The sequence below is a fragment of the Marmota monax genome, unplaced genomic scaffold (genome assembly GCF_021218885.2).
Source record: "Marmota monax isolate L192 unplaced genomic scaffold, Marmota_monax_Labrador192_F-V1.1 WCK01_AAM20220418_F8-fsc00346, whole genome shotgun sequence".
NCBI classification, from domain to species: Eukaryota; Metazoa; Chordata; class Mammalia; order Rodentia; family Sciuridae; genus Marmota; species Marmota monax.
In genome coordinates this window covers 681,214-696,290 of record NW_026692698.1, presented here as the reverse complement: position 1 = coordinate 696,290, position 15,077 = coordinate 681,214, and the positions used below count along the sequence as shown (strand labels likewise).

Here is a 15,077-nt window from a genome sequence, read left to right as displayed (position 1 = left end):
CCAGATGGATATGATTGGGGTTGGAAGACAGAGACAGGGAAGAATAAAATTCAGAAATAGACACTGAGAGTCACTGGCAGACTGACACAGATATCAACTCTCATTAGCAGGAAAATAAAAGCTGGGGGAAAACGGGGGTTAACAAAAAAAGCTGTAACAATAAATGATATCTCTGGAAGGTTCAAGAGAGGCAACTGACTCTTCTATGGTTTTGACTTGCCTGGCGTATTCCCACACGCACACATATATACATCATATGTATGTGCACACACACACATATACACACAAATGACTGCTTTCCCCAGAAGCACAATACTATAAATAAGAGAAATATTTCCCAAAGGAGCAGCAGCGTCTAGACCTCACAGTTGCAGACACCCCACCCCAATGTACAACTGGCCTGGGAAAAGGCAATCAGGAGTCAAAGGACCAGCCATTTCATAACACCAGAAGGACCAAGTCAGAGAAGAACAGGCCTAACCCAGCCCTTTGATCTCCACTCTTAGTTCTCCTCCAACTCACCCTGGGCACCAAGCAGCAACAATATCAGGAGGGAGGATGGCTCCAGGACTTATCCCTGGGTATATGACAACTAATACAACTATCACCTCCTGAAAGGGGTGTGTGTGAAAGGGACTACAGAGGAAGAGGAAGGTATGCAAGGTACTGGAGTAAGAAGGTGTGTGTGCAAATCCATATGTGTGTGTACAACACGTATATACATGTGTATGTGAAACCCCCAGTTATAAAACATCTGAGGGTGTTAAGGATATTGAAGGCCTAAGATGTTGTTTGTCACGATTAGGTTCAAGGTGGGATGTGAATAAAAGGGAAACTCTAAGTTATCACCAGGGCAACTGTGGCAGGGAGAATTCAATGTCCCACAGATGCAAGACACACCATCTAGCCTTACAACAGGAAGAGAGGAGATGGTTCCCCCCCACACACACACTTCAGTTCCTAAAAAACCACCTAGCATTCTCCCTATAGTTCCCTCAGCTTCTAACCAATCAATCAAAAGGAAGAGAACACAAAGTCTGACAAGCAGAGTGCGAAAGGGGAGAGAGAAAACACAAGTGTTCTTGTGCCAATATCCTGTAAGCACAAACCTGGGAGTTCTCCAGAAATTAGGACAAGCTGGGTGTAGGGTACTAGGGAAGGACAGAAGAGTTCCTGAGGCCTGAAAAAAGAGGTAAACACATCACGGAACTAGAAGAGAGTTTTATTAGATTCTAACTAAAAACAGAGAGGTGTGATTACTATTTCCAGCCAGTTTCCCCATCACGATAGTCATGTAACAAACCAAGGCAATGTCGGTCTTGAGCCAGACTCACAGAGTCCCCTGGCCCTGGCCCTGGCCTCAGTACAGTGTCTCTGCATTGCTACTCCGGGGCCGTTTGATCTTCTCGATATTTTTCAGGATCATGTCATGTAGAGTGACCTGGGAGAAGAGGGATCAGGGAATCACACATCTGTTCAACCCTTACCTCACCAAGAAAATTAAATACTGCCACAAATCCCCAAGCTATCATTCATGTCATCCCAGTCCCACTCACTGAAACTGCATTCAGATTGGCTGTACTACCTCTCTTAAATCACTCAAGTGGGTCTGACTGAGCATTGCCCCAGAGTCTAAATGTACGATATCCCTTATTTTAACAACTTATTTTTGTATAGTAGATATTAAATCCCCTTTTAGAGATAAAGAAACTGAAGTCAAGCTTGAACAAGGCAGAAGTCACATATCATAAATGGAATTTGGTCCTAAACCTAGGTCTTTCTGACTCTAAGACTCATATCTAACCATTACACTATATTTCATATACACACCCACCTAGATAGAAAGGAGATACCCAGGTAGACCCCCCTCAATGATTTTATGTTCCCAGCACCCCTTCATGAGCAGAATTTGTTCTACAGTTTTGTTTTTTGTTTTGAGATGGGGTCTTGCTGTTATTTAGGCTATCCTTCAACTCACCATTCTCCTGCCTCAAGAGTCCTGAGTGGCTCAGATTACATGCACATGCTACTGCATCTGGCTGTTTTATTTATTTTACCACCAACCCTCAGAAAGTTTTAAGAAAACTCTCAAAAGAAGTAGAAGTCAAGGCAACTTCAGGCAAGAACCAAAGTTACTCACATATTGATTCCTCAGCTCTGATATGATAAGCCGAAGACTGATGTATTCTTTCTCATCAATCTCTGTCACGGTGCGGCGATAGTCCTCCTATGAGGAGAGGCAGAGAAAAAGGCTAGTCCCCAAGATCTGACTGTTCAGATAGCTCATTCCCAGTAATGTCACTCCTCCTTATCCTGCCTCCACCCTTTGGCCACAAACACTTACCACATGGGGATATTTAGCTATTTTAGAAACCAATTTGGCTCTTGTAATATAATATCTGGAAGGAGAAAGAAGAGGAAGAAGCTGCAGGAGATCCTGAATAGTGCCTACCACCTCACCACCGCAAGTTATTGGGCCAAGCATAAGCAGCCCTACCTAGAAATCTGGTCCAGATAAGATGCAGCTTCACTCTCAACAGTTCTTAATTCTGCAACTGTCTCCTCCTGGGGAAAAGCAAACAAAAATAAGTGAGTCAAAAGCCACTTCCATGTTACTATACAGCAATCCCAAAGAGAAAATAGATAAAACAGGGGATATGACGTATCTCCCCAACCTTGTAATATAAGCATCTTACCTGAATGGACACACCAAAGTTGTTCCCATCTTCTATCCTGGGAATCAGGAGCTGTACCCACATTTTGACCTGGAAATTGCGAGATCAAAACATACATATGACGACTTTGGCCTTTTCTGCTGAAGCCCTGAAGCCCATGATTCATGATGCTGGAGCTAGATGCTAGGGACACAGGACTCAGGATTACCTAGTCTGCCAACCCCTACACATGCCTCCAACCCTGCATCCATCAGTTTTCACAGTTCAAGTGGAACTATTTAAGGCCAGCCCACAGGTCACTAGCCCCAGCCTTACCGTGTTACATTTCTCAATCAGCAGCCGGATCTCAGGTTTCACTTTCTCAATTATGTCCACCAGCTGCTGGTTGCTTTTTAGCATCCCACTGGGCATCACAAACACCTTTGTTCCTGGCAGAGATAGGAAGGTCAAATGATTAGGGTGGGAGGAAAACCTCAGCATCCTCTACCTTTTTCTCTTCTTCCCTGCACTCGTGAGATGCTATGACCACTCCTTTTTATCTGTCACAGTCCTACCACAACACCACTATCAGAATAAGAGAGAGACACATGCATTAATAGATGAATAGCTAAAGTATGCCAAAAGCTTTTCAGAATAAGGAAATTTTAAAAAGAAAGGAAAAAAAAAAGTGTGTGTGTGTGTATATATATATATATATGTATATGTATGTATATATGTTTGTGTGTATGTATGTATGTATATGTATATATATATATATATATATATATATATATATATATATATATCAGCAATTATAATTAAATGAGGAAAAAAAAAACCCAGAACTGGAATTTCCACAAAAAATCTGAGATGTGGAGTTTCAATTTCTAATTGTTCTCTCTTGGCAATCCACACTAAATCAAATACTCTGTTTTTTGGAAAACCAAGTTTAGAGCATTAAATAATGGCTACGTTTGGAGGACTGGTGACTACTCGATGAGAAATAAAATCAGATCTTGCTTCCTGGCTGAAGACTAGATCCATCCTATTTCTCAGGGCTGCTGTTGAGCTGGGGTAGAGGCAGCTCTTACCTTGGAACGCCTCTTCACACTCATCCAACCTTCGCTTCTTATAAGTGGGCTGAGGAACAAAAAGGCAGGAATTAGCCTGCCTTCAACACTGACATGCCCATCACAAGATACCCTTTAAGCAAGTTTACTCCCTTCCTCAATCCTATAGATTGTCTTTTAATCTCTGCACAAATTCCCAAGTACATATAAGGCTTTCAGAAAAGGTTCTTGCCACAAAGCAATCAAGGGAGAGGGAAGATGATAAAGTACAGGAAAAATAAACTAATCAAGGCATGGTGAAAATAATCAAAGAAATATGCACAAATCTGCTGGTTCTACAAATAAAGACAATATTCAATCAACAAACATGTAATTAGCACCTGCTATGTACCAGGAACAATACTAGGAGTTGAGAATATAAAGTGGAGACAGTTCCTGACTTCCAGATGTGCAAGGTCTATCAATCAGACAGTGATGCAAGCAAAAAACAATACAACTTCATTGGTATTATAACAGAATGTGGACATATAACTGATGAGGACTAGGTGCTAAAGATGCACAGCAAAGACAGGGCCTGTACTTATATAGTAAGAATTTCTCATCACATAACAAGACTCAAGACATTGAAAAGAGGTATGAAAAGTCTTGTTTAGAGCCATGGAAAAAGGCAGGCAACCTGGGGTTAATCCTATTTTAAACTCGCTCAAACACTAAAAGTAGCAATAACATATTCACCTCATGTTATAAGTGAGAATCAGGGGTTAAAAGGAATATACTGAACCATCATGTCTATAACACTCAAGAATCCTAGTCCTCATATCTGATTCCCATTGTCTTCTATGTACATCTTCAAGTTACCAGGAAATAGAGGATCAAGAACCTACTGCTTAAGAACACAAAGATAAATAGTAAGACACTTACACCATCCAGTCCATCATGGCTATTCGTGAGAAGAATGGGATCAGGGACTGGGAGATTCATGTCCGAGTGGATCTGAGTTAGGTCATGGATGTTTAGGATTGGTTCCTAAAAGAGAGACACCAACCCCAAAAACCATATTAGTTTTTTCAAGCTGAACAAAGAAATACTTCATTTGAAGGTCAAGGAATGAAGTGCTTTACAGTACAAAACAAAGCAGAATCAACACAATTTGTCACTTATCAGAAAGATCAGGACCCCAAAAATGGGGAATTTAAGAAAGAAAAAGGTCTCTCACCTTCAAAAAACTATCAAGTTCTAATAACTTCTTTGGGAAAAAATTTGCCACCAAGTCTTCTGCCTAGATGAGGGGAAATACAGCTGAATTAATAATTGTGGGAAGGTCTCTCTCTCTACAGATCTCTCTTCTCTGGGAAATTACCAACTATTAATCAACATTCATTTTTCTATTTATTTCACTTACCTCACTTGTGATCCGCTCCCTGAAAGAATCAACCTAAAATTAACAAAGAGAGTTACTCAGTAGGAGCAATTCAGTACCTGGCAAAAGAGGTAAAGGCAGGATGGGAAATCCCAAACCCAGCCGTCTCCCCCACCCTGAAATTGTAATGAGAAGGTGAGAGGCCCCCAGACTGCAGATACTTTATTTTTTTGAGGATCCATTTCTCCATCTCAGGAGAGGGAAAGTCGGGGCTTGAGGGCACCCGTTTGTGTCCTCTCCTCTCCCCTTCCTCCCTCCCTCCTCCCTGTGTCTGAAGCTGTTTGAATTTGATTAAGCAGACAAAAGACAGGTAGATAGAGGGATGTGAGCTCACAAACGTGCCAACTCCCACCCAGGCCTGGCCTATACACGAGCCAGGCGGGCCTCCAAGGGCAGGGTCAGCAGCAGCGTCTGGGGGCGGGGACGTTGCTGGGCTGAGGGACTTCCAGCTGTCACTGGCCTAAAGTACTGAGTCCAACTCGCGTCCGCGGAGGTCTCCTCCGGACTCTCCAATACCATACGCAGTACAGAAAGCCACCCAATGTTATCCTTTCCCCCATGCCATCTCTGGGAGTGGGGGGCTGGGCTGAACAGAGCGGAAGCTCAGAGCTGATGTCCCCAGGGAGACAAAGACGCCATGGAGAGTGGGGAGCTGTTCAGGCTACTGGGGGTTCGAAGCCGGAGGTAAGAAGTGCCGGACCGGTGCGGCTACCTTGAGCTTCACTTCCTGATCCACTTTCAGCAACGAGGCCATGGCCGGGCCGGGCCGTGTCCGCTCCGCTGGAGACCGGAGGCGCTGTGGGCTCCGGGGAGGGGGCCAGAGGGACCTGAGGAATCTCGGCAGCCCTCGGGACCCCGCCGCCCTCTCTGGCTTTCTCACTACTCGCTAGTTCCCTCCCTCCGTGCCGGCCGTACGTCCGGCGGCCCGCCTGCTGCCTGCTGCCTGCTCGCTCCCTCGCTCGCCCTCCCGGCTTTCGCCGCTCACGCCGGAAGTTACGTCACAGCCAATCCCCTAGACTCCTGCGAGGATGTGCACGTGCTCCGCGCAGCCTCTCTGACACTTAGATCGGTGTGCTCCTGGGGTAGCTCGTCTTACCCGGGCTCCTGTGCTGAGTAGTACTGAAATAAAAAGGAGGGTGGGAGGGGTGGAGGGGTTACTGAGTGCCCAAGAGATTTAGGAATGTTTGACCCTTCATTGGCCCGGAACTCGCCTTCACCAAAGGGACCTTCTGAGCCGCTGCGGACCGGGGAACTACGCTGTCGCGCCCCAGTGACGTAAACCCAAGGAAGCCGGCCGCCTAGGTTCTGAGTTCAGGGGTCTAGTCCGCTACCTTCTCCCTTGGGCCAAGGCTTAAGTATTTGGGCTAGAGCTAAGTTCCGTTTTTTTCAGGTTTCCTGGTATAATTCTGCGCCAGTTATTGTTACAGACTTCCAGACCTCAAAGATCAACAACCTGATAGGTGAATTTATGCCCAGAGCAGGGTAGGGTTTGTCCAAGGCAACACAGCGTTTCCAGTATACTCTGGACCACGACCTAGATCTCCTGACTTCTAGGACAAAGCGGTATCCGTTTTCCTAGTAGAAGACTACCTCTTCGTTCACCAGTCATTCAGTATATATCTTAAGATTGGTTATTTCACTCAAAAAAATGGGCCCAAATTCTGTGCTAGGCTCTGGAATAGCCCTGTCCTAGAGCCAAGAACTACATATGAGTTCCATATGTAGGTTAAACTCTCTTAGTAGCCACATTTCCTTTCAAAAATGAAGGTGAAATTAATTTTTGCTATATGTTTAGTCAATTTATACAAGTAAGTCAGCCTTCTGTGTCTGTGGGTTTCAAACCACAGGGTTCAACCAACTGGATGGAAAACATTCAGAAAAAAAAAAGTTGCATATATATAGACATTTTTTTCTTGTTTTTGTTCCCTAAGTAATACATTTAAACAATTATTTACATAACATTTACATTGTATTAAGTATTATAAGTAATCTATGGGTGATTTAAAACATAAAGGAGGATGTGGGTAGGTTGTATGCTAATACTATGCCAATTTCTAAAAAGGACTTGCACATCAGATTTTGTTATCTGCAGGGGTCCTGGGATTAATCCCCTGGGGATACTAAGGGGAAAGAATATATTATCATTTCAACATGTAATCGATATGAAAAAATAATGCAATATTACACATTTCTTTTCTCATACCAAGACTTTGAAATCTGGTATATATTTTACCATCTCAATATAGAGGTGCCACTGGTACTCAAGAGCCACGTGTTTAGTGCCCCCTCTATTGAACAGAAGAAATTGAAGATAAACAAGATTTTCAAGGTCTCTGATTTCATGGGGTTTATTATTTTAATATTTCCTGACTCCAGAAATTAAGCCAACAGCATAATTGGAAATTTTGATGAATGTTAGGAAACAAATGGATAACAGACAATACCAGGGATCTGTTTTAGATAGAATGACCAAGGAAGTCCTCTGATGAAGTGAAAATTAAGCTGAGAGCTAAAGGATATAAAGAAGTTAGCTTGGGAAGAGTGAGAAGAGCCTTCACAGGAACAGGCAAATAGGGAAAGGAAGAAGTTGAAGAAAGTGAAGTAGTGAGCTGGGGGTGTTGGAGAAGGTTGTTAGGAAAAAATTTGGATTAAGTGCAAAGATTGGTCATTAGGTTTACGTTTTGCAGTCACTCTTGTTGCTGAACATTTATCCTGGGCTGCTATTGGTACTAAAGGCTAGGGAAAATGAAGGAATAGTCAGTTAATTGAAAAAATGCATAAGAAACACTGACTATGGCCTTTGGAATCAGAGTGATCTGTCTTCAAATCCCACATCAGGTCCTTACTAACTGGAATCTTGGGCAAATTACTGAAATACTGAGACTTAATTTTTTCTTCTGTAAAGTAGAATTTTAATAATTATTGATAAGTAATTAATGATATGTAATTTTGTAGGGTTGTTGTGTGTATTAAAAATTACATATGTGGGGCTGGGGATGTGGCTCAAGCGGTAGCGCGCTCGCCTGGCATGCGTGCGGCCTGGGTTCGATCCTCAGCACCACATACAAACAAAGATGTTGTGTCCGCCGAAAACTGAAAAATAAATAATAAAGATTAAAAATATATATATATTAAAAAAAACAAAAAAAAAAAAAAAAAAAAAAAAAATTACATATGTGAAACAACTAGCACATTGTCTAGACACAGTGCAGGCACCAGAAAAAATAATAGCCATTGTTAGATAAGTGATCTAGTGCTCAGCATGAAGAGGTTGTTACTTAAGCTGTAGTGGTGTTTTTTATCCCTGCTTTCAAGCTCAAAGTCCTTTTCCACTTATTCCTGGCCATAGCCCATACTATCCATCTGGCTTATTATTAACATCTAGTAATTTTGCCCCTTTTCATCTGCTTTTTTGTTAACATGCCCATAGTAATTTTTGAGATCTGATCTGAAAATTAACTTCAAGAATTCTTTCCCAAATTAACTTCATCCTGTTTTAAATATGCCATTATCCTACATTTCTTTTAGAATTTATAACTTCAACTTGCAAAATTAACATGTTTGTGCTTATATTCTCAAATAATCATTTTTTGTCTCCTTCAAGTAGGTTGTAAGAAGACATATACGTTGTTTATTTCCCTTCTTCCTTCCCTATCCAAGTTTAATATAATATTCCACCAGTGTGCTTATTCATTGAGTGAACAACTGGAGGGTATCATTATATTTAATAAGCACTACTTGTCAGAGTGCTTATAACTCACACATAATCACTGATGACTGGTTTCTTTTTAAATTCTTGTCCACAGATCTCAAGTGAAAGCACAATACTGCCTGACCTCCTACTCTATGCTCCTGACAAATTTTCTCTTCCATACCTTAAATGGTCATTATACTTTCTCCCAGAACCTCCAGTATTCCTTCCCATTTGCCTTGAATTTATGGTCTTGGCTCATTCTTCGTTGAGAAGAAAAACACAAATGAGAAGTTTTTTTATTCCCTCCCACCATCATATCTACCAACCTGCAAGTACTTTCTGCTTTTCTTCTTTTTTCATTGATGGAAATATCACTCTCAACAAAACCCCTCTTTCACTTGTGCTTTTTATCTCATCCCTTTTTACTTTTCTAGGTCTGCACCTCAGTGATTGCCCCCTTTCTATATCACATTTGCCTTTTTTACTATATCATTTTCAAACCTAACCTAATAGTGCCCATCTTTTTAAAATTATTTATTTGTTTATTTATTTTTCATAGTAGAATGCGTTTTGACATATTGTACACAAATAGAACATAACTTCATTCCTCTAGCTGTACATGGTAAAGAGTCGGTCCAGTAGTTTAACCATACTTGTATATAGTGTAATAATGTCTGTCTCGCTCTACCATAGGTAGGGCCTCACTAAGTGACCTAGGACCTCCCTAAATTTCTGAGACTGGCCTCAAACTTGTATTCCTCCTGCCTCAGCCTCCCATGTGACTGGGATAACAGGCATGAGCCACTGCACCCAGCTCCTCTACTTCTTAGCGGTGGCATGCTCCAGGACTCGAGTCTTATGTTCTTTACTCTTCTCTCCTCACACTTTCTTTCTCCTTAACAGTAATATGTATGCTGATGGTCCCAAATTTATATCACCAGTCTGAACTCCAACTGTCTATTTGACATCTCTACTTGGATACTTAATAGGTATCTCAGAATTAACATGAGCAAACTAGAATTCTTTATTCATCTACACACTTGTTATTTTCCTGTTTTTCTACATCTCAGTAACTGACATAAATATCCACCTATTTGTTCAAACCAAAATCCTAACAGTCAGCCTGATTGCTCTGTTTCCCTCATCCTCCCATAATCAATTCATTAGCAGGTCCTGTTAGAACTTGTATACCTATATAGTGTATATTGTATGAGTATACTTTTCTCTATTTCCTCACTTGTTATCCCAATTATAGCTACTGTGATTGTATGCTAGGACTATTACAATAGGCTTCTATCTGGTCTCTCCATTTCCACTCTTGCCATCTCTCCAACTACCATTCTGTTATTACCATTCTGTATATAGTATTATCTTTTAATATGTCAACCACAGATATGGCACTATCTGTTCAAGCTGAAATATATATCTGTGATCCAGAAATCTCAACTTTAAGGAATATACCCAACAGAAATTAATGAATATATTCACCAAGGCACACAATGCTCCAACTAGAAACTACCCAAATGCCTCATAGGAAGATAGATAATTACACACACACACACACACATATATACATATAAATATATATTTTATTTTTAGTTGTAGGTGGACACAATACCTTTATTTTTATGTGGTACTGAGGCTCGAACCCAGTGCCTCATGCATGCTAGGCAAGCACTTTACCACTGAACCACAACCTCCATACCAATAATTACCTTTTAATATAGTTACACAGCAGAATACTGCAAAGTATTGAGAAAGGATGAACTAAAATCATCTGATGGGTGAATTTCATGAACATAATACTGAGTGAAAGAAACCAGAAATGAAAGAGTACATAATGTATGATTCCATTTACATGAAGTTCAAGTGAATCTGTTGTCAGAATTGAGGGTGTTAGTTACCCTTGGGGTAGGTACCAACTAAAAGGGGTATAGGGAAGGGGAGTTGAGTACCAGAGAGTTTTTTTTGAAAAATTCATTTTTATACACTTAGGATTTGCGTATTTTTCTCTATGTATTTTATCCTTAAGTAGATAGCTTTTTTAATATTTATTTTCTAGTTGTAGTTGAACACAATACCTTCATTTTATGTGGTGCCAAAGATCGAACCTGGGGCTTCCCACGTGCTAAGCACGTGCTCTACCACTGAACCACAACCCCAGCCCCAAGTAAATAGTTTTTTAAGAAGCCAGCCAGATCATGTCTCCTTCCTATGTATTACCTGAAATGGGTTTCCCAGACAACAAAGCCCTTTCTCAATTTCCCAGTTTAAGTAGTTCCACTCACCCTTGCCTTTATTTATTCTCTGTCACATCATTCTTTTTTATTTACATCCTACCTACTATATTAGTTTGCTAGTGCCACTAGGAAAGAATCTGTTCCAGACCTGTTTACTAGCTTCTGGTAGCTTGGTTCAAGATGACCCTGTGTCTCTTCACTTCATCTTCCCTCTGTATATGTCTGTGTCTGTCTAGGTTGTCCATTTTAATAAGGATATCAATCATGTTTTAGGGATTATTTAGCCTGATGAACTCAAGAACTTGATCATTTGCAAAGACTCTATTTCCAAATAAAGTCATATTCAACATTGTGTCAGCACCCACCATTATCTGAAATGATCTTACTCTAGAATATAAACTATTATAGCAGTTTACTAGTGTGTCCTCAAAGGTGTAGAATACTGACTGGCACATAGTGGGAACCTAAATATTTATCAATATTTATCAAATATATTTATCAATATTTTATAAATCAATGAACTAGGATATGTTGATTATTCACAATCCCGTAAGCACTATATATAGCAACTATCATATACTTTCCAAATATCAGGGACAGGGCATTTACTATGTGCTAGGCATTGCTCTTTGCTTCACATGTATCAGCTCATTTCATTATTACACTACACCCTATAATATAAACTACTGTATAATATTCTTATTTTGTAAATTATAAAACATAGAAGAGAGCAGTTCTTTCTTTTCTCCCGCCCCCCCCCACCCGCCCCGGTGTTGGAGGTTGAACCCAGGGCCTCATGCAAGCTAGGCAAGCACTCTACCACTGAGCCACATCCCCAGTCCTGGAGCAGTTGAATAACTTGCTCAAAGTCACAGGTTTTGTATATAGCAAAGATAGGTTTTGAACCCAGGAAGTCTGGGCATCCAAACCCTCATTTGTAACCCTACCTCTCCAGAAGTCCAATAATTCTCTAAGCCTTTCTGAAATAGTGTTAGTGACAGCCATGCAAGAAGAAATCTAAGACTGAATCAGCCACATCAGGCCTAGGTGAAAATTCTTATGATTCCACTCATCTCCTCTAGAGGGGGTCTCATGCTGAAAGATCCAAGAGGAAGAAAGATTGTAAAAAGTCTAGTTAGCAAGACCAGGAGAAAATTAACCTAGTTTCACATGTCATATCATTAGAAGGACAATATATATTTAAAATAATAGGAAAGACACATCTGGAAATGGGAATAACTTTGTAAGTCTCCAAGAAAAATAGACAGATTTGACTTTATAAAATTTTTAACCTTTTGCTACATCTGGATATACCTTAGCTAAACCATTTATGAAAATTGCTAAATTTTTTTTGAGAAAAATATTAGGAATCCAGTATATGGGCTGGAAATGTAACTCAGTTGGTAGAGTGCTTGCCTAGCATGTGTGAAGTTCTAGATTCAACACCCACCCCCCCCACACACACACACATCCAAGAGATAAAGTGAAAAATGCAAACAGATGGTTCATAAAAGAGGAACTACAACAGGCAAACATCTGGCAAAATTTTCAGCCTTACCAATAACCAACAATGCTAACTAAAACAGAGAAGTGTATTTTTGTTTTGTTTTGTTTCCCAAAATATGATGCCAAATAATGTCAAAGCATCATGAAACAGACTCCCTCAAGCATTTCTGGAGGCAGAATATAATTAACTGTAATAACTTTTTGCCAGTGTTAACCAAATGACATAGAATAGCCACATTTTAAGTCATTATTACCAATTTTGAAACTCTTTAATAAAGAAACATTCATCTCTTCATTGTGGCATTATCGTAATCACCAAAATTTGAAGCAAAAAAAAATTTCAGCAATAAAGAAATACATTAAAGTGGCATATGTGAAGTAATATAATGCAGCCATGAGAATGTTAATGACGAAAACTAAAAGCAGGGTATAGCCTGAAGTGTAACTCAGTGGTAGAGTGTGTTTAGCATGTATAACATCCTGGATTCGATCCCCAACATCACAAAAACCAAAAGAACAACAAAGCCACAAATAAACATGCACACAATGACTATAATCAAAAGGAAAAATAACAAGTGGTAACAAAGATGTAGAAAAAAAGGAACCCTCATACACTGCTTGGTGGAGATACACGACGGTGCAGTCATTTTGGAAGATAGTCTGGCAGTTCTTCAAAAGGTTAAACGTAGAATTACCATACAACCCAGCAATTCCACTATAGATATATACCTAATAGAAATGAAAACATATTCCATATAAAAAATTTGTACACAAATGTTCACTGCAGCATTATTCATAATAGCCCCAAAGTGGAAACAACCCAAATATCAACTAAGGAGTGGATAAATAAAATATGGTCTGCCACACAATTAAACATTATTTGGACATAAAAAGGAATAAGTGCTGATAAATGGTACAACATGGATGAATTTTGAAAAAGTTATTCTAAATAAAACTAGTCACAAGACATTATTAATTGTAAGATTTTGTCTTTATGAAATGTCTACAAAAAAGACAAAATCTATAGAGACAGAAAGTAGAGTAGGAGTTGCCTAGAACTAAGTGATCTGGAACAAAATGGGGAGTAACTGCTAACATGTCTGAGGTCTTTTGAGAGGAAAATGAAAATGTTCTAAAACTGATGGTTACGATGGTTGCACAACTCCATGAATATACTAAAAACCTTTCAAGTCAGGTGCAATGGTGCAGGCCTGTAGTCCCAATGTCTTTGGAGACTGAGGCAAGAGAATCATAATTTCAAGGCCAGGCTCTGCAACTTAGTGAGACCCTGTCTCAAAAAAATAAAAAGGACTGGGGATGTAGCTCAGAGGTAAAGCACCCCTGGGTTCAATCCCCAGTACTGTAAAAACAAAAACAATAAACATTCAAGTATACACTCTGAATGGGTGAATTGTATATTATGTGAATTATATCTTAATAAAGCTATTTAAAGGAAGTTAAAGGGAAATTTATTTTTATTAACATAATTGTCACACAAAACAAGTGGAAAAGGACAGACAAAAAGACCATATATCATATGATTCCATTACAAGGAAATGTTTGAAAAAGGCAAATTTATTTATTTTTTAACTGTTTATTTAGTTGTAGATGAACACACAGTATCTTTATTTATTTTTATGTGGTGCTGACGATTGAACTCAGTGCCTCCCTCCCACTTAGGAGGCAAGCACTTTACCTGAGCTACAGCCTCAGCCCCTGAAAAAGGCAAATTTATAGGGATAGAAAGTAAATTAGAGGTGGCCTCAGGCTGGAGTAAGAATGAGGATTACCTAAAATTTCCCAGAGAGTGTCAGGAAGTATTCTAAAATTGGATTTTAGTAATAGTAGCACAACTCAGTAAAGTTATTAGAGATCATTAAACTTTACAGTTAAAATGGGTGATTTTAATAAGTTCCTTTGGTTGAGACCCAGACTCATTCGCAAAGAAAGCCATATCCTTTCTCTCCTCTCCTTGCTCATCCTCTAGCCACACCAGTCTCCTCACTATTCCTCAATCAGACACCCTTTGTCCTTAGGGCCTTTGCTCTTGCTGTTCTCTTAGCCTAGAATGCTCTTCCTTCAGATATATACAGAATTTCTTCCTCATTGTATTCGAGTCTTCATTTAAATCTCTTTCTTCATGAGACTTTCCTTGAACACCTTCCTAAAATCATACGCCAGCCTCAACCTACACACATTCTTAAATCTCCTTTCCCTAGTTATTTTTCTCCTTAGTAATTTTCTTTTTTATTTTATTTTGAGACAGAGTCTTGCTAAGTTGCTTAGGGCCTGGCTAATTTGCAGAGGCTGGCCTTGAACTTGGAATCCTCCTTCTCAGCCTCCCCAGTTGCTGGGATTACAGGCATGTGTCACCACGCCTGGCTCTTAGTAATTTTAATTATATGACAACATACTATATTTGTAGTTCTTCTTTCCCAGTAGGACAAAGCTCTGAATGTATTGATAGTTTTCTGTTGTCAGTTGTTGTATATT

General features: G+C 39.9%; 1 protein-coding gene across 1 annotated transcript; it reads right to left on the bottom strand.

Moving 5' to 3' along the window:
* Window positions 1–1,206: 1,206 nt before the first annotated feature.
* Psme3 (proteasome activator subunit 3) lies at window positions 1,207–6,132 on the bottom strand. Its single transcript, XM_046446632.2, has 11 exons — window positions 5,857–6,132; window positions 5,127–5,159; window positions 4,941–5,003; window positions 4,646–4,750; window positions 3,746–3,794; window positions 2,991–3,103; window positions 2,697–2,765; window positions 2,498–2,565; window positions 2,345–2,399; window positions 2,141–2,227; window positions 1,207–1,441 (listed from the first exon to the last, which is right to left on the bottom strand). Exons 1-11 carry the CDS (start codon window positions 5,896–5,898, stop codon window positions 1,361–1,363), a joined length of 765 nt encoding a protein of 254 aa, XP_046302588.1. The 5' UTR covers window positions 5,899–6,132; the 3' UTR covers window positions 1,207–1,360.
* Window positions 6,133–15,077: the final 8,945 nt, after the last annotated feature.

Bases quoted from the DNA above. Each gene is read 5' to 3' on its own strand.
- Psme3 (XM_046446632.2), bottom strand. From the start codon at position 5,898: ATGGCCTCGTTGCTGAAAGTGGATCAGGAAGTGAAGCTCAAG. The intron at 2,566-2,696 runs GTAAGATGCTTA...GCTTTTCCCCAG, and splicing joins ACTTTGGTGTGTCCATTCAG to GAGGAGACAGTTGCAGAATT. The intron at 2,228-2,344 runs GTAAGTGTTTGT...CTCTCCTCATAG, and splicing joins TAGCTAAATATCCCCATGTG to GAGGACTATCGCCGCACCGT.